At 36.8% G+C, this 20133-nt stretch overlaps 1 protein-coding gene across 1 annotated transcript in view; it reads right to left on the bottom strand.

The window, feature by feature from the left end:
- CPNE4 (copine 4) overlaps positions 1-20133 on the bottom strand; it is a 195043-nt gene that overhangs the window by 72914 nt on the left and 101996 nt on the right. Inside the window, exon 3 of the mRNA XM_088150532.1 lies at positions 6387-6566. Coding sequence (XP_088006658.1) covers positions 6387-6566 — 180 coding nt within the window. The remainder of the gene's footprint in view (positions 1-6386; positions 6567-20133) is intronic.

Genomic DNA, 20133 nt, shown 5'->3' on the forward strand with positions numbered 1-20133 from the left:
GTTCATGTTTGTTTTTAAAAATCCATTAAAAACACCTATTGAACACTTTAGCTCTGAGAAAAATTACTGCTATTTGTTGTCATTCATTAGAGGAAAAATTGATAATTTACTTGCAACATAATGGGGGGAGACTTTTTTTGATGTAGCTACATTAGCTTTATATAATACTCATATGAGAGCAGAATGAAAGTTTAGAATAGAGGTACACAACATTTTTGAGCCAAAGGTTATGCTCAGCTTTTGAAAGTTGAATCAGGGGCAGCCCACCAAAAATTAGAGGGAACCATATCAAACATTAAATCTGACTTAATTTAATACAGCATATATTTAAATTTGCTCCAGCAGGTGGCAGCAGCAAACTCAACTCACTTGATCTTGAAAGCCAAACAGCTTGTCCTGGTTAGTTCTGGGGGGGATTTTTGTCAATATTCCAGGCCTGCTGGCTAGCCTGGGGAAGTCTAAAAAAAAGCAATCTACTTCTGTAACACTGTCAGGAAAACTGCCTGGATGCAGCCACCAGGAATGGAGCTCAATTTAGGGCCATCTTAATTTTTTACACTTACATTTGATTACAATTAAATCCAGTAAAACCAATTATTAAGGTTAATGCCCATTTGTTTAATCATTGTCCCCTTCTGCTGCATTAAACAAGAATTCATTTTTTTTTCTGCATATATCTTGTGTTTGGCATGCCATCTTGAAGATTCAGGATGTCCACCTCTGGTTTAGATGCTAATCTTCCTTCTCTCCTCTGCTAAGGGGAGGACAATATGTATGATATTTCTTCCACCCTACTTCTGATTTTAAATCCTCAAAATAATACTTTGAAACAGTGGTATTGTAATATACTAATTGGCTCAGCTTTGTGGCCAACTGAAGATTTGAACCCATGTCTCCCTGTTGGAGTCCAAAGTCAATACTTTGCAAGCCATAATGATGTCATTAAAATGTGTGATCTTGGACAAGCTGCAATGTGATCTGGCTAATTCTGGCCTACATCACAGCACAGATTGAAGGGGAAAAAATGAGTGAAGATTATTTTGGCCAATTTGAGCAACTTCCTAGACAGATGGGGGGGGGAAGGGGAGTAAATAATACAATTAAAGTGGGACAGATTACAAATCTGTCAGTAAAATGCATTAAAAGATTTCTGATGGAGCTTAAAATGCTGAAATATATACTCACACAGAAGCAGTTTCTTCATAAATGGAACAGCTGGGCTTATTTTGATCATTGTATCATTCATTCCTTTTAAAGAAGGGCAATTTGTGTAATGTTGCCACAGCAAACAATTTCAGGACAGAAATGCCTCTTATGTGGTCTCCCAGTTATCAAATGGGAAGTAAAATAGATCCATTTGGCAGTTAAATGTCTTCATCAATTCCTTCAAGAGTAATTAATAATTACCGATTGCAGGACATCATTTATGTAATTGAGAGGAAATCAATTTATGGTGGCACTAAACTGCCCTTTGAATATGCATGCTAAGATGTGCTTCCAAACTAGTCACTTTGGGAAGCTGCCATCAATTATACATCATGTTTATTGCTTATTTATAGGTGTAAAAATTCCCTATCAGCTTGCTGGCTTCTAAGTAAGCACATTGCAACTAAGGAGCACACATTAGAAGCAACTGACAGATGAAATACAGAGGCCCTCAAAAATGGAAGTTCAGGGGTCAGGCATCATGGCAGGATTGTGATATGGCTGAATGAATAGATTTTCTTGAAAGCCGCCTGGCTGTCAAAACATCTAGCTTTAATGCTTTTTCTGCAATGCTGGGAAAAACTGGTTCTTAGAAAGTTGAATGGCACCTATCAATTTATATACAAATGATTTGTAAATGTTGCTTTGATAAATTTTTATTGCTGCAGGTTCTGACAACAGCAGCCTGAGGAAAATCTTGCTAGGACCCCATATGTGTCAAACCCCAAATAAAACCAAGCACAGCTTATGTAGATAAACCTATTCAAATGGACAGGAGCTGTTAAATTCCACATGCAAGGATCAACAGCACGGGGCTGCAACTGTGACACTATTAGATGGATTGACAACATGAGGTCCTCCATACAACACTGAGCCACAACTTCCAGCAGCTCCAGCCAGCACGGTCAATAATGAGAGCCATCTATTGTGCATCCATATACTACTGGATTATGTCCACCTGGCATATACATTTTTTAAAAAAAGAAAATCTAAAAGAATTTCAAGAATTATGTATGTGTATGTATAAGAGAAAGAAAGAGGCTCCCGTGACAATTAAACATTAGCATTTCATAAAATCATCTGATGCTGCTCACCACTAGAAGAGGTTGCTAATATCTTATTGAAAGTACCACCCTGACTTTGAAGTATTCTCAGTCCCAGGACTGGCCCCACCAACTTAGAACAGCCACTGAATCCTTCTTAGCAGTTTAGTTAGAAAACTTCCATTTTGGGCTGAATGATCAGCTTCCTAGCACCAATCACCTTCATGGCTGGGCCACGTTTTTGTGTGTATCTCCACCAGTGGCATATTAAGGTATTTGACATCTGGAGTAGATCAGTTTTTAACACCTCTCTTCTCTATACTACAAATATGTTTTCAGTAATAATCATGAAATCATAATCACGAATAATAATGGCCAGAAGAAACACAGACAGTGAAAAGTTTATTTTATTAAACTTCATATATACATTATTTATATAACATTACACTTTCTGTTTTTGAGCCTTAACGTCTGCCAATTTGTTGATGACTTCATCAAAATTTATCTTCCTTGCATATTTATGTTCAATGGACAACATAGCCAGATTTGTCAATCTATCTTCAATCATAGATGACCAAAGAACACTTTTTATTAATTTTAATTTTGAAAAGTTTCTTTCACATGAAGGAACAGGTTGACAAGTTAGGAAATATAAAGACAAGTTTGGTAGAAATTCATAAAAATCCCATTTTATAATACACCCCTGAAATTACAAAAGTGTACATGTCTGTTTCTTTGGGATAGATTCTAGTGGCTTTTAAATGTCTCCACACTTTAAAAATTTCCACTAAACTATCTTCACAGAAAAATTTGTCATAAATTTCTATTGCATTTGATAAAAACTTCCAAAGTTTTTCTTTTGCAAAAATCAGAGAAAGTGGTTGAATGATTATGAAAATTGACATTATTTGATCCATTTCTTTAGAATGAATGTCCAGCTCTTGGTGAAAACAGACAAGGCATTCACACATTGCCCTTTTGATTTCTTTTGGCACTGTATGACCAGCATCGTCTATCATTGCTCCTGGCATTTTTCATTCAAATTTGATCCTTTTTTCCATGTTAATATCCATTCCCTTACATTTTACAGTTGGATAGTAAATGGCCTTCTCCACAATTTCTGTGCCCCAATCTTCAAGGAACAGTTTTAAAGCTTGGAGTTTCACTGTACGTTGTTCAAGGCTGATTCTGGCTGTTTGCAGATATCTTTGTGACTGATTAACTTCATCCAAAACTTCACACCAGAAAAACAGATAACCCAGAAAAGATTTTTTTTTTTTTTTGGTTTCAAAGAAACCATCCAAGTTCTCAACAGTTTTTCACAATTTTGTAAAGATTTATAAAACTATGAAGTTCCCAAGTGTCAACTGCTTCTTTGCTCATTTATCTTTCTCATTGACCTGCAGAGAAAGGGCCATCTATATTCAGAAGAGGTTCACTTCCCTTCTTAACTAGATTAACTCTCAAGTTGTCTGGAACTAGTATTGGCCAAGCAGTGATATACAATAAATTAAAACTTTTATTAACTTTCTCTTCTTCATCAAAATCTTGGTCTTTACTAGTGTCTCTTCTAGGTTTTTTTTTTTTTCCTGTTGGTGTTGATTCTTGCTAATATTACATTTCTCCTCCCCACTGTCAATGCTTATAGAAGATTATTCATTGTCATATTTTAGTCCTGTGAAATCTTGTGTTGTTTCTAGTATAGGTGGTTTGGATACACTAGTTTGCATTTCTTCAGATTTTTTGTTAACTATACATTAAGTTGAAGGCATTATATATTTCTCAATATAGCCAAACATTCAATTACCTTATCTTTTGCTTTTTAAAAATTTTCTTTGTGAGCTCGGCTGGGTCAATGTCATTTCATGTTGGTACGGGTACCCCACTTCACATTTCTTTATGAAATTCAGAATAATTATGAACCAGCTACAACAATACTACAAACAACTGTGAGTTCCTGCAGGATAAAAAAGTACAGGGGTTGGAGACATGAACTGCCCCAGAGCAAGCTCAAACAATTCTGAACCATTCCGAACTTTGCACGTGTAGCTGAGTCCATGTGTGGCCGGGGCTGACTCATCAAATCATACCACAAGGCCCCTGAAGTGCTACCAGTTCCATCTCTTCACTGTGCTGTACCACCGACTGCCAAACAGCTGATCAGTGCGCTGGCAGCAGTGTGATTCCACATCTTGTACTGTCCCTCTGGATAGCCTCCTCATTGATTTCAGCAGTCTACATCTCCTTATTGACTGCACCCTGGGTGGACACTTCACTCTTCTTCCTGTTGGGCTGTTATTTTTTCCCAGTTCAAAAAATAGACAGGAAGATTGAACCTTTTTTCTTTTATAGCTGGCACTGATTTTTCCCTATCCCAATCATTACTTCTGTGTAATATCCAGAATATTACAACAGCTTTGAGACTCAAAGCAAACCAGCACCCCACTCAATTCATAATGCATGCATTATAATCTATGCCTCTATTCCATTAATACCAACCAGTATAGAAGAATAAGAACTATCAGATCTCTAGGAAATACACATTGACAAAGAATGTGCCTTAAGGATTTTAATTCTGGGATTATGTGTTCTGACCTATAGCATTCTTCAGCTCAGACTTATTTATTTGTTTTATGGTCACCCAACTTGCTAAAGTGATTTTAGGCAGCTAACATAGAATTAAAAGCAATAATCAATAGTGATAAAAATAAAAACAAAACATATATTCCAGGCCATCAAACATATCACACATCTCCCAAGACTGGCACATCTAGGATCCAGCCCAAATGCCTGGGAGAAAACCAAATTTTTAGTGCCTTCCATAAAGCTAACAGGGGGCCATTCAAGTTTCACAGGGAAGATCATTCGAAAGGGCATGTACTACAGCAGAAAAGGCATACTTCCTAGGTCCAACCAGATGACATTGATGCAAAGAAACGATTTGGAGCATGCCAAGCCTGGAAGAGCATGTGGGACAGGACAACATAACAGTACATTTCTGCAGCCCATGATTGATTCATTCCTGTAGTCTGTGTTTGCCAACTAGCCAAGCACATGTTATGCTTATATATGATACAAATCTAGCCCATGCAATTTACTTATATCTGTGTTGTGTGAACATTGAGTTGGTTGAATACACCTCCATAAAATTAATCACAGATAAGCATATCTTACAACATGATATTCCTGTTATCCATAATTCTGAATACTGTTTTGCTCCATTACAGGAGTAACATTGCCAGAATTGAGATGGCTTCCAAGATGCCTATGGCACTTTTGGGCTCTTCAACCTCCTTTCATTTTCTTTTCTTTCACAGTTCCTCCTTCCTGGTACTTTCTCATTCTCTTGCTTTCTCTTTCTCTGCCCTTTTATATTTTTATCTTTCCATTCCTTCTCTCCCCCTCTATTTACTAGATAACACCATCTCTGGTGATTCTGTATATATGCAGTACTGAACCCCCCTCCACCCTTCATACATCACTGCAGGGCCTGTGGACCATTTGTACTGCAGATGAGCAAAGGTCAGTGAAACTTCTGAAGTCAGAGAGCTAGATACAAAATCAATCTTCAATTCAAGTGTTCCAGATTGGCCTGTGAAGGCAAATCCCAAAGGAACAGCAAAGGAGCTGAGATATCATATGACTTAAGTCAATGCAGATCAATATAAAAAAGTATAGCTGCATTCCTCTTTCCCATGCAACATTCAGTAACACAGAAGAGACAACATGGCATGAATCTGACAGGCTTTCACAAAGTAACTGGTTCCACACTCTCTTAACAACTTCATAGGACCTGTGTGTGTGTATGGATATGGATATATATGGATAAATATATACAATATGGATATAATTGACTGATTAGATGTTTGTTTTTGTGCACTGTAACTACATTTTTAAAAAAAGGGTGGGAACTATGATATAGAGACCTGACCACCTCAAACCAGATGGGGTTGTGAAAAGGCCATTGGGGAAGAAAAAAACTAATTATTCAAATCTTCATCTCAAATATTGCATGAAAACCACAGTTGTCAATATTTATTTATTTATATATTTGTTTTTTAGATTTATTTCCTGCCATAATCAGCAAAGACTGAAGGCGGCAATAAAAATAAGCCAAGAGAACCACAAAGGCTTTACCTGCCCCAGAGTACATTCCATGCCACCCAGGAAATCTGCTTCTTTCAGCCCATTGTGATTGCTGCTGATGTCGTGGACTTCAAATCGTAGCCGCTGCACCTCTTCAAAATAAAAGTCCACTGTGAAAAGCTTTGAGAAGATGGGGTTTATGCAAGTTCTGATGACTTCTGTCCGGTCAACCTGTCAATCAAGAGAGTCTTTAGGTCAGTGATTAGGGTTTTTTAAAGCTCATCTGAAACAGATCTGAAATGTAGAACTGTTGCAGCTATCAGATTAAGGGACAACAAACTTTTTAACATAATTTCAGTTGAAAACAAAACATTTTTTAAAAAATAAGAAATTACAAAGGATAAGAGGCATTTTGATGAAACACATAGACCCAAAAAACAGTCTGGTTAGGTGGATTAGGAGGGAAAGGACAAGCTGTGTGGTAACTATAGCTTTATCCATCAACACCTCATGGCTACCTAAATCAGCCAATCTCACATGACTTTCTGCTACATGTTCTAGTACAGGGTAGATTAGAAATGAACTCGTGTTCATTGTCACATGTTCTGGGAGAGAGAAGAGCAAACAAATCCGACCTGGGTCTGTATCAGTTTTATGTCCTCCCTTCATGAGAGGGTTCTGTCCTTAGCCATGAATAACCTAGGCTGAATTATACCTACCCAGGAAGGGATATGAGAGAGTGAAACAGAATATAGTGGCTCTCACCCAATGATTTGCATCTGCAGAAATTCCAGAGATTAGAGAAAGCAAATACAATAGCTCTCCTTGGCCTGAGACTAGGGTTATCAGCCATCTAGCAAAAGAAGGACATGTCTTCCCTTTTGTCCCATGTTCTCCATCTGGCAGGCATAGCCTTAAAATCAAATATTGTCCAGCCTTTTGAGTATCTAACAAGGTATCTTTCTGCGGCACAGTATTTCCCTAATAAATGCTAATGCAAGTTAACAAGCTCGCTCTCTGACTTTAATTAGTTGATTAGTACCCTCCTGCCAGCTTGCACGGCTGCCTGAAATTGACAAAACCTTAATCTGAAGGCTTTTGCCTCCTAACCAGCACATTCCTGCAATTGAAAAACCAGTCTTTCTGCTGCTAGAAAAAGCAATTTCATATACATGTAGGCCTAAGTATCTTTTTTTCCCCAGTTTTTCACTGTAATTTTTGTCACAGATGCCAAGAAAATTAAACACTGTGTCCTCCCCCCCATCTGTCCTCCTTTCCAATTGCTGGTGTCCTCCTTTGCCTGTTCATATATCTGGTAACCCTACCTGGGACTTCTCAAAAAACAACTCCTCAATTATAACATCAAGGAGTTTTTTTGCGAGCTATAAATTTGGATTGACCAATAACTTGAGTAAGGTAAATAGAAATATGGTCCCAACAAACATTTCTTTTGGGCTACTGACAGTGCAATCCTATGTATTCCACTACATTCAATGGGCCTTATTTCCTATGAAGAAAATTCAGGACTGCAGCCTAAACGTGTCCATGTAAAGCACTTTTTACTTATTGCAATATGTAGTTATGCCATTGTCAGCTCTTAAGTATTGATTACATCCAGGAAGCCTATGAAAGAAAATCTCACAACTGCAAGAGGAAAGCAAAGCAGTATTATTTTTAGGACAAAGGGAAATTAGCAAGAAAAAACTTTGGAGGCAAAAATAACTTTTATGAAATTGCAATACAAACACAAAGCAATTTACACTTCACTCGAGAGCCCAAGAGTAAGTTTTTATTAACTATGCTTTCACACCATTTCATCTCCATACCACAAATGAAAAGCCACCAAAAAAGGTCACTTAGAGTTACAGTCATTGTTTTTACATTAACTGATGTTTGAAAATATCAACCAGTAACCAATGTGAAATTAACCCTTTCCTAATATAGCTGGAATGCTATATTGGAGCTACTTTGTCTGGCACTAATTAAATCTGTAAATTGAAGTATATGGTTAAGTTCATGTATGGACGCTAAGATGTGTATGTCTGTATCTGCCATTACAGACTGAATCTGACAGAGGGAGCTATCTTGCCTTAAACACAGTCATAGAACGTAATCACCTCATCCTGGAACAGGAATCATTGAAGGAACTGCTTCTCACCTTATAGGATCCCACATACCCACTTCAGGTTGGGAAACCTCCTGAATATACTGGGTAAATGCAGAAGTGAAAGAAAATCCTGCTGAGTGAATTAAATCCCTCGGAATGAACTCCAGCACTGATTGCTGCCCGATGCTTTCAGTTAAGACAATTCACACATTCAGCCAAAATTTGATTGGGAAGTCATTGTATAAATGGAGGTGTGAATTAACCTAAAGCAACTTTAAAGTACCCAGTTGGTTTCTAGTATTTCATTTTTCTGCAGTGTGTCAGATTTATGAATCCTACATCTATTGATCCACTCAATCTAGAAACTGGATCAACTTAATATAATGCGCAGTATTTGGATCTATTTTTCCTTTCTATGTGTGGAAATTAGAATGCGGCTGTGACCTAGCTGCCCGTTAGATGTTATCAGAACATTAATTATTGACCAATAAGTCTTTCCTTTCCAAATGGCAGATTCCCAAACTTTATTTGCTAGACACAGGTAGAATCTCCACAGGGAGAAATTAGTTCCCCAGACTGGCACTCTAGATATAGTTTTTTCTTACACTAACCTTCTTCCCTGAAGTCACCTATAAACCTGCACCTTCATATGGATAGATCAGGTATAAAGTTGAATATGATCTATACCTCAGGTTTGTTTCACATTTCCTTCTTAGAAGAGCAGGAGCAAAATAAAACTGAACCACATGCAAACATTCTTTGTGTACATATAGTTTTATACATTATGTGCCTGTATATAAACCCTGTTTCTATCCTTTCTGCTTATGTCAGATTCATGATTTTTTAAAAATACCATTGTCACAGGGAGAGTCATAAAGAGGCTTTTTATAAGACCTCCAGTGCTACTTATTTTTTTATTTATCTGGAGATACAGGATATGTAGAAGCAAATGTAAGTTTACAACATTTATTTTCTTAACTAAAAACTTCATTCATACTAACACATATTTCACCCACATAATCTTTATTCTTTTTTGGGGAGGAGTAAGATTACAAAAAGTAAACAGAATATATGAAAACCTAGGATAACTACTAGAAAAGAACCATACAATACTAAAAACAATTAATTAAAAAAAAACATTAAAACTAAACCAAGCCCCAAAACAAGAGAAAAAAAAAAAACCCTAATAGAATTTTACAGTGTGTAACCCCCATCTTTCTGCCCATCTGATCTTTAGAAATATATATAGCCAATGGTTAGATACAAAAACTGCCTTAGGCCACATTAATTGACACCATTGCAAAGATTTGTATTTTTAGAGTAGCCTTTGTTAGGGAAGGAAGGGTGGCGTTGACACCCCCTAAACTTTGGCACCCTATGCAGTGCTTACTCAAGCCTAAAGTTGGCCCTGCTGCCATACATAGCAAACTATAGAATGATGTAAGTTTTGAAAATTCACATATTCCACTTAACCTCTCTCATTCCCATCTACATAAGCACACTCTTTCCTCTCTTTTTAAAATTCTGCTGAAAAGGTTTTTTATTTCTCTGAATTGCTCTTGAATATAATCACTCAATATTCTTGAAGAAGGACCTTTCAAGTACATTGAAATGCACTACTTCAGAAAGGTTCAGAATTTATAGACTGATCTAACTCCTAAAGGAACCAAGATTCCCCATTAAAATATTAGGTGATTGGAGGATGAAACTCTGAGGTTGTGCAGTTTTATTGAGAGGGACATGACTGAAACTTAATTTCTGAGGTTTCTAAGTTTTATTCTTTACTTATTTTTCAGTTTTTCAGTTAATGTGGTACTTTCTTTTCAGTGCCAATACTGTATCCATATCTTTCAAACAACTGCTTTTTTACATGACTGACGGGGAGGGAATACTTCAAGTGTGGGGATGGCTAGCCCCATGTGGCCTGCTGTCTTCAGCCCCAGATCCTTTATCTTCTTAGACTCTCTTCTGCTTTTTTAGTAATGTTTTATTTAAATTTTGATGTTTTATGTATTTATATGTATTTATGGTTTTAATGTTTTGGGGGAACTGCCCAGAGTCCCCCATTGGGGGGAGATGGGCGGAGAAAAATTAATTAATTAAATAAATAAATATTTGTCATGTAGGATGATCTCAGCCTGATACATATACAGAATATAGCCTTTGAAATGTACAGTTTATCTAAGCCCTCTTGTTTTTACTGCCACTTAGATTTTGAAAGCTAGGAATTGTCAAATTTGCTGAAAGTAGTCGGGACACCTTATAATGATGATATACCATTTCAATGGATTAAAAATGATGTTTTTCCAAATGTTTGTTTGTTTAAAGAAAGACCTTCCCAATGCCTTATGTGACAAAAAAACACCAGCTAAGATTTCTTATACTATGGAATTTAGTAGGGCTGTGCAAATCCTTCAAAGAGAGGTGATTCAGAATGTGTAGGAACATTTACAATGCACCTCTTTGAACAGTTAAAGCAACCAAGTCCTTTTCCATACTGATGCAGCTGTTTTAAAGCTGCTCCTGGCTGTCTTCTCATATGTGTGCATTCATAGCTGAATCATTGGGGCGGGGGGGAGCTCCTGTGCACTCCAAAGCATCTATTTGGAAGGATTTTAAAAGCCCTTGAATCTAGGTTTGGCAAGATGCATTCCTTGTGATCCAAGTCTGAGGGGGCCCCAGAGCAAAACATCCTCTGATTAGCTACGGTATGTCCTCTGTCAGTAGAGGCAGGTGGTTCTAGAACTCTTTAAATTTCCCATAATGCCTTAGGTCAATATTAAATCATGAACATTGTGGGGAAGATGACTAGCACATAGATCCTATGTTACAGTTACCTTGTATTGCACGAACAGCTTTATAAATGGGAGAGATCAAATTCCCACAGTATGCCCCACTTATGGAATTGGTGCCCTATCAGTAACCCTGCGATGCCAGATGATGATTAAGCCTGTGTTATCCATCTGAACACCCTATAATGCATTTCTAAAAAAAAAGATTTTGAAATTACTCTGGATTCCTGATTGATGGCCTGAAAGTTTTCCAGCATCATCATGAAGGACACATTTCAAATATTATTTTGTTTTCCAAAGTTTTGTATAGCACTTTTCAGGTATATACAATTTCTCAATGCACGCAATATGATAAAAAAAACAAGACTTCAATAACATGCATAAGAGATCAAACCTTTTGTGAAAAGTTGTTTTAAATTATCATACTAAAGCTAAAACACAAAAGTCCTGGGCAAATATGTTGAAACAATAACCTTCAGCACCAGGCAAATCTCCTTCAGGAGTGTAATCCAAAACTGGGTCATTACAACAGAAGAAATATGTTGTAATTGCAATAGAAAGCCTGAGGAAGAGAGACAGAGGACAGCCTCCAAAGAGAATTTTACTTCCTCTTAGTGCTTTGACAGGAGACCACCAGGGAGTACCAATGCTGTAGACCAGAGTGGGAAGTTGAAAAACATCCCAGAAGGCAATTTTAAACCCCCTCTACACTGTTGCCAAGAAAATTCATGTGTCCCTGTAGTCACCAGGAAACAAGTTTATTTTGATGGGAGAAAATGTCCTTTATGGCAGTGTTTCTCAACCTTGGCAACTTTAAGTCCTGTGGACTTCAGCTCCAAGAATCATGTTAAGTTGATTATATTGCCACTGATGTGTATTAGTCAAAGAAAATTCCATCTATAGTTGTTGAAAATCCTTACAAAGTAATTGATTTAAAGTAACTATTCCAGACTCTGCCCATATTTCCCAATAGAACTTCGTCCCACCCATTTTTCAAGTAGGGGTTTCCACAAAGTTAAATATTCATGAAAATTAGTCAATCTCTGTTGTAATAAAGCCCAAATATGTCTGTCTGCACATAAGCCAGGAAATAAAATATATTTTTGCTATATGTTGACCCCATAATTGCCAGAGATTTATAATAATGTTCCAATAAAGCCTACAGAGGTTGATATTCAGTTAAATTCTCATTCCACCTACATGATAAAATAAATGTCCAATGATATTGCTAAAAGTAATTAATTAGCAAATTTTGCTAATTAACTACTTTTAGCAATATGTGTCTATGACTTGCATAAAACTTAAGATCTTTACCTGGTTTTAAAATCAGTATTATATAGGTTCTTGCCTATATAAAGGCAATTTAGCAGATTTCCATGGTCATTATAAACCTCTAACAGAATTGGAGCCAAGAGATCTGTAAGAAATTTATATCATTAAGTTTGGAAAGCCATCCAGACCAGGGGTTTCCCACTTTTCATCCATTTTTACAATATCTCTTGTAATTTCAAAGGTGCTTCTAAGACATCTATGCAGTCCTGCAATAATGGTTGAATATCAGTCTCAGTAAAGTATATATCCCGTTTGCCATTGATCCACCATCATCAAGTATGTATAATTGAAAGAATTGTAAATTTATTTATTTATTTTTTATTTATATTTCAAATTTGTCACTGCCCATCTCATTAATGATTATTAATGGACAAGTCTCAATCCAACTTCTATTAAAATTTCAGAAATTATATTTTGTTGTTTCACTTGTTTTAAATGAAGTGCTAATAATTTACCTGCTTTTTCATCAGATTCCCAATATTTTAATTTTAATCCCTTCAACAGGAATTCAACTTGATCAGTATAAAAATTCCCCTTCTGTAACTTAACTAATTAAAATGCATTGTAAGTCTGCTCCACAGATCCTTGCATATGCCAGTAAACATTTTAAGGAATATGTGATATATTAAGGCAATTTATATTTAGTATATTCATATTTTTTCTGTTTATTTGTTCAATTTTCTATTTTTTTTCCTTTTGTTCATTTTGATATTAAAATTTCATTATTATTTTTTTTTGGTTTGGTATACTTTTTTCCCCTGTACCTCCTTTTTAAAAATTGCAATAAAAGTTCTTTTTCAAAAAATGTTGGAACATTATACTTTTTGGATTCTGTGAAGTCAGAACTTCCTCTCCAAGGATGGAGCTCTTTTCATTTCTCTGCCATTGGAAAGGGAGATCCAAAAAATTCTGTGGATTCTGAGTCACCTTTCCAGATTGCAGCTTTACAGCAAGTACTTGAAATTCTGGGTGCAGTAAAATCAAGACCACGATACAGATGTGGGTTCGCTTCTGCATTTATTTATTTATCACATTTATATAGCTGCCCATCTCACATAGTGATTCTATTTTGTATATTGTTTGTGCGTGTGTATATATCTATATCTATATCTATATCTACATACACACACATATGCAAATCTCCTCTTTTCTTTAAAACAATTATTATAGGTAATATAATTACCAACTTAAAATATTCATTAGGTTTGTACTCACAGAATCACTTGGTAGAACTGCCTCCTCTTTTCCATTTTCCTAGAGTCTTCTGTCCTTTCAAATCTTCTCCAGAAAGTCCCTTTGACCAATTTATTATTCTTTTTATAAAATTCTTTTATCTAAATACTATATTTTTGATCTGAGACTACTGTTTATTCCACAGTTATAAGGGTAATTAAACCTATCCTCCCATGCATTCCTATATTATATTCAGCTCAAAATATCTAGTACGTATATAGGATTTTGTTGCAGTTAGGTCATTAAAATGGCACAAATTACTCATTATTTGACTTATATCCAGTTGATTTCACAAAAACTACTTAATAATTAAAAGCAAAACAATAAGACCCAGTGTTTTGCCCCATCCCTTCTTTGCCTGCATGTCACTTCAGAGCCGCTAATCTATAGTGCCTAGCATAGATTCTTGCACATAGATCATGGCTGTACCCACTCATTTCACAGCCATTTAAATCTGAATTTCTCTTATTGATTGGCCAAGCCTTGGATCAACTTGATTTTAGGAGATCCTGGAGGCCTCTGCATGTGGCAGCTGTTTTGGCATTCTCCTTGATTGACTTGCAATCACTAGGATCAACATCTGGTTGTTGTTGTTGTTGTTGTTGTTATTATTATTATTATTATTCACACCCTTTACATTTTTCATCTTCTTTACATTTCTTACAATCTTCCCATCATTTTATAATCTCATCTCTCTCTCTGCAATCACTCTCAGCATTTCCACTTTAACAGCAAGTTGAACTTGCTACTGTATTAGCAATAAATGTATGCTGGGCTGTGAAGAAGCACTAGGATGATGTTGTCTGAATAGTGAAAGTCCAGATTTCAGACCTATATTCTCATAAGGTCAGAACACTCAACAAAAATCCAATCAACAATCATTGTATTTCTCCCCAGTAACCTCTGTGGATAAGTTCATAAATAATACTAAATCAGGATTTTAAAACCATGGTTTTTGAATAAGCCAAAGGGGTCTGTTTCACATGAAAAAATAAGCCATTGTTTGGTTTCACCCATCACATATATCACGTGGTTCACACATCACATACATCACAAAACATAGCATCTGTGTTATATTGCTATGCCTGGACCAATCTACATATGGATCTTGCCTTCCTTTAAAAATGCAAGTACACTTGAACTCTTCCTCTCGCTCCTGGATATTGGGCTGCTTGGCAAGAATCACATTAGAGTCACTTCCTTATGTGAGCACAACAGCAGCAGTAATTTTCCAATGTGCAATTGCTACTCATTAAAGGGCATTACAAACACTATAATGTAGTATCCATATGAGCACAAAGTGCATACCTCATAACTACAAAGTGTGGGAAAGGTCACATATTTTTGGCAATTCATTACACTGCAATTGCAAGCTCTGATTGTTGCTGTGCTGGGGATTGTTTAAATCCTAATCTATTATTCCTTTATTCTAGCATAGTTCAGAAAACTACAAGCCAAACAAAATCCTTTCTTGAAGTCCTGTCTCTTGGGGAAAGTGCCTTTTCTTAGCAGCATCCACAGGTGATCTGGGCTGGATTTGAAAAGCACTGAATTTGGAGGTCAGTGTTGTATGGTCTGTGAGTGAGGCAGTCAGTACCTTGACAGAGTATAACATCTGTGTAACGATGTCCCTGGGTCTTGGTTATTTTCCAAGCCTGGCTGAAGAAATATGCTATAACCTATAAAGCCTTAAATGGTTTAGCACAGTGTTTCTCAATTGCAGCAACTTTAAGATGTATGGACTTCAACTCCCAGAATTCCTGGGGAATCTTAAAGTTGCTGAGATTGAGAAATGTTGGCTTAAAATGAGAATTCCATAAAGCAGTGTTTGTCAACCTCAGCAACTTTAAGATGTGTGGACTTCAACTCCCAGAATCCCCCAGCCAGAATTAATATGGACCAGGCAACTTAGCTGCCTCTAATAAGCCTGAGATTTCTGATCGAGTCTGTTGTTGAAATTAAACTGACTTTGAAATTATATCATAAATTGAAAAATATATTTAAAGTTAAAACTACTGATATTTGTGACTTATGGAAGAAAAAGTTGAATACTTGATAATGGAACATCAGTGGATCAAAGTCTTTAAAAATGTCAAGTTGCTTCTTTAGATAAGAAGTTGAAAATTAATCTATCAAAAGATTTTATTCCAAGTCTATTGGTCTCCTCAAAAATATATCAGAACGGATGGATTGTACTTTTTCTCTGTTGGTGATGAAAAAAAAATGAGGGTATATTAACTCACATGACTTGGTTGTGTTTGGTTTGATCTCTTTTTGGAAGAATATTATAACATATACGTATTAGTGGATGCCTGGGTAAATGTTTTCAAGTTAAAGATGTCAATGTTATTATGAATTATATTCCAAAATTGTGGAATCTGACTGTTTTTGAGACATATTGACTATATCAAGCATGGTGAATAACCAAGAGAATTATATTGAGGGATTGGAAAAGTACTATTACCCCAGATACCAGAGACTGGATTCAAGACATGTATAATTTATCCATTTTTGAAAAGGCTATTTGTCTACTAATTTAAAAAAATAGCATAGTATGTTTCCCTTTGGCAGATATATCATAATATGTACAAGAATGGACAATTTTTATGCACAATTTGATATACCGTTATTGCTTGACCAAATGGTCCTGCAATAGATTGATGCTCTGATCTTAGAGAGAGAAAAAAGGGGCCTTCCGGGAAACTGAATCTTCAGAATCCCAAATCCTCCCATTTCCACCAAAACTCGCTTGGAAGAGTAGAAGAACAGCACCACTTATTTCCTCTGCAATAGAATCAGTGGGAGGGAAATTCTTTTCTAAGTTCCTAGGCTAGAAGCAGAAGCAAAATATGCCCTATTTAGCAGGTCTTAAATCTTAAATATTGTTCCTGCTCACCAGATCTCAGTGTCTGGTGTATTTTCCACCATGTGTTTAAATATGTGAGAAAGTAATATTTTAAATCAGGATCATAACATCATAATATGAAATAATATGCAATACCTGAATATAATGTCTCTACATATATAAAGAGCCAGTTTGGTGTAATGGTTAAGGCATCAGGCTAGGAACCTGGAGGCTGTGAGTTCAGTCCTGCCTTGGGCACAAAGCCAACTGGGTGACCTTGGGCCAGTCACTCTGTCTCAGCCCTGGGAAGGAGGCAATGGCAAATCACTTCCAAAAGACTTTGCCAAGAAAGCTTCTGGGACTAGTCACCAGGAGTCAACACTGACTCAAAGGTGCACACACACACACACACATATATATAAAACAATTTAAAATCATGCATGCACATTATCTTACTGCATCTATGCTCCTTAAAAAGTATACATAGTTCTATATGGATATTCTAAGCTATTCTTCCTTTTCAAGGTCTATTCTGCTGGGGGGGAAAATTGGCATATCTACAATTTGGGATGTAATTAAACAGGGGAGAAGAGGTATGAACATATGCACCAAATTGTAAAAGTAGGTTGTCCATAATATTTAAGTTCTACTCTGAAGAATTCTCAGGACAATTTACAATGATTAAAATTATAAGATTAGAGTTTGAAAGCCTAGGGTTTTGCCTTATGTTGAAAAAAGCATGGTACCAGCTATGTCACCCTGAGATAGAGAAAGAAAAAGTTCCACTAATGAGATGCCACCAGTGGTTCTGTAGCAAATTTTGAAGTTCAGAAGCTCCTAAAGCTACAATTCTTTTAGACATGCCCCCAAGGAGAATCCATAGTCACACTTTCAAAAGTACACGTTACCTTAATAGCTTTTAGCAATAGGCAAGCAATACAATTTAGAATAAATAAAATATTTCCCTCTCTCTGGCCAATTTTTGTCTTATTTTTATTCAAATGTGCTATAAAGCAAACTGAACTGTAGCAAAAAAACCCCAAAGAAACTTCAATGTATTGTCGAAGGCTTTCATGGCCGGCATACGATGGCTGGTGTGGGTCTTCCGGGCTGTGTGGCCGTGTTCTGGAAGTTTTGTTTCCTAACGTTTCGCCAGCACCTGTGACCGGCATCTTCAGAGTGCAGGAGCACACACAGGAGCAGTTCTCTCTGTGCCCAGGGTGATGTGACCCTTTTGTGGGTATTTATAGAGATCTGAGGGGGGGGGGAAGGGGGGATTGGGGGGGGGTTGGGTTACTGAGTGGCTGCTTGTTTTGGTGTCTGAATCTGTGTGTATCTTCCTGGGGATTAGGCAGGGTTTTTTCTTCTCTTGAAGTGTTAATGAGGGGCTGCTGGGGGTGATTAGCAAGTTCATTGTGTGAACTGTTCACATGTCCTGGTGGTTGAGCTGAGTTCGTTGACCTTTTGCAGGCTGTATTTTTCAGGATTGGTAGCCAGGTTTTGTTGATTTTTAGACTCTCCTCTTTTTTATTGAAACTGTGCTGGTGTTTGTGAATCTCAGTGGCTTCCCGGTATAGCCTGGTATAGTGGCTGTTGGTGTTGTCCAGTATCTCTGTGTTTTCAGTTCACTCTGGGCACAGAGAGAACTGCTCCTGTCTGTGCTCCTGCACTCTGAAGATGCCGGTCACAGGTGCTGGCAAAACGTTAGGAAACAAAACTTCAAGAACACGGCCACACAGCCCGGAAGACCCACACCAGCCAAAGAAACTTCAGTTAGTGCAATCTTGCAAACATGTATTGCTGTTTCAACTTCTATGGTGAAGTAGGAACCCAGTCAAAAGGAAAGAGTAATATCCATGTTCTGCTTCATTATTTTACCTATTACTTCTTTTACGGTTATTTGGTTACAAACAATAGTTTAAAAATTTTATTATCACTTATTAACTTGCCACAACATGAAGTGTCTGGCAATTATCTTCAAGTTTGCACCGTGCCATCTTCACACCTGCAGTATGTTCCTCTTCCACTGCATCCCTTGATGCCACCACTGAAGATACCCTAGGTCAACCCCTTCTCTGAATCTGGAAGATGGTAGAGCGGTGTTTCTCAACCTCAGTCACTTGAAGATGTGTGGACTTCAACTCCCAGAATTCCCCAGCCAACATACTGGCTGGGGAATTCTGGGAGTTGAAGTCCACACTTCTTTAAGTGGCCAAGGTTGAGAAACACTGTGGTAGAGGCTAAAGCAGGAAGATATTCTTAGGCAGATTCATCTAACTATGGCAGCCTTTTAAATATTAAGCCCCCATTTTCAGATTCATGCCTTCCAATACCTTCAAGAGGATGTATATGATAACACAAATGGAGTCATTTACTTGGTTTGTGTTTCACAAGTGTTTGATTTTGTTAAAAAACAACTGGCACAGTATGAAAATATTGCCATCATGTCGTCACCATGTCTAGAAAGAAAGAATGTTCGTTTTCATAGAGTACAATGATGCTATTATTATGCAGATCTTTATTTGATCTTTATTTCATTGATTATGAAAAGCAGTGAAACCTCATTACATTGTTCATGTAATTTGCAATTTAATGATTGCCTATAAATAGCAATCTAGTTAAGCATTTAATAGTGCTAAACACACTTGGGTAACCAAAGCATTACTAATACTCATTCTCAGAGATGGATTGATGAATGATGTCAATTGATAAAGATCCAGGGCAACTGTCAGTTTAAAAAAATCTATCTGCTAATGATATATTCTTAATGAAACATTTATTCACTTTCAATAGAATAATCCGATGGCAAATCAATCATGTCACTAAGGCATTACAATTGTGTAGTTATGTAACAGGTAATGCAATGGACCATGATTCCCTTCAACTCTTTAAACCCTTTAATGAATTACCTTTCTTAAGGTTACTGCCAGTTCTAAAGGCTAAGTGTCTGACCTGAATTATTAAGAGTTTTTTTTTTTTCTTTCAGGTATAAAGTCTACCAATTCCATACTTGAAAGTACAATTGGATAAGGTGCCAGATGGTTGCAAGTAGCTAACTTCCATTCATTCAGGAAAACTAGGATTAGAAATTTGGAACAACTTGAGTTTCCTTTGAAACAAACTGTACTTTCCAAATCTTATATCCTACAAAACTGCTAGCAAGTGGGATAGTTTATTTAAGTTATGTAGCATTTGAAGTGCAAATTCATTGTGGACCACAAAGATATTTTAGCTATGTGGCTAGAAATCCTGTTACTTGATTGATTATGTGCTATCAAGTCAATGTCAATAAGAGCCAGTTTGGTGTAGTGGTTAAAGTACCAGGCTAGAAACTGGAAGACCATGAGTTCTAATCCTGCCTTAGGCACAAAGCCAACTGGGTGACCTTGGGCCTGTCACTCTCTCTCAGCCCTAGGAAGGAGGCAGTGGCAAACACTTTTGAAACCTTGCCAAGAAAACTGCAGGGACTAATCCAGGCAGTCACCAGGA

The sequence above is a fragment of the Python bivittatus genome, unplaced genomic scaffold, assembly GCF_059951505.1.
Source record: "Python bivittatus isolate LINGU-HERP-01145 unplaced genomic scaffold, Pbiv_v1 ctg000610_np1212, whole genome shotgun sequence".
NCBI classification, from domain to species: Eukaryota; Metazoa; Chordata; class Lepidosauria; order Squamata; family Pythonidae; genus Python; species Python bivittatus.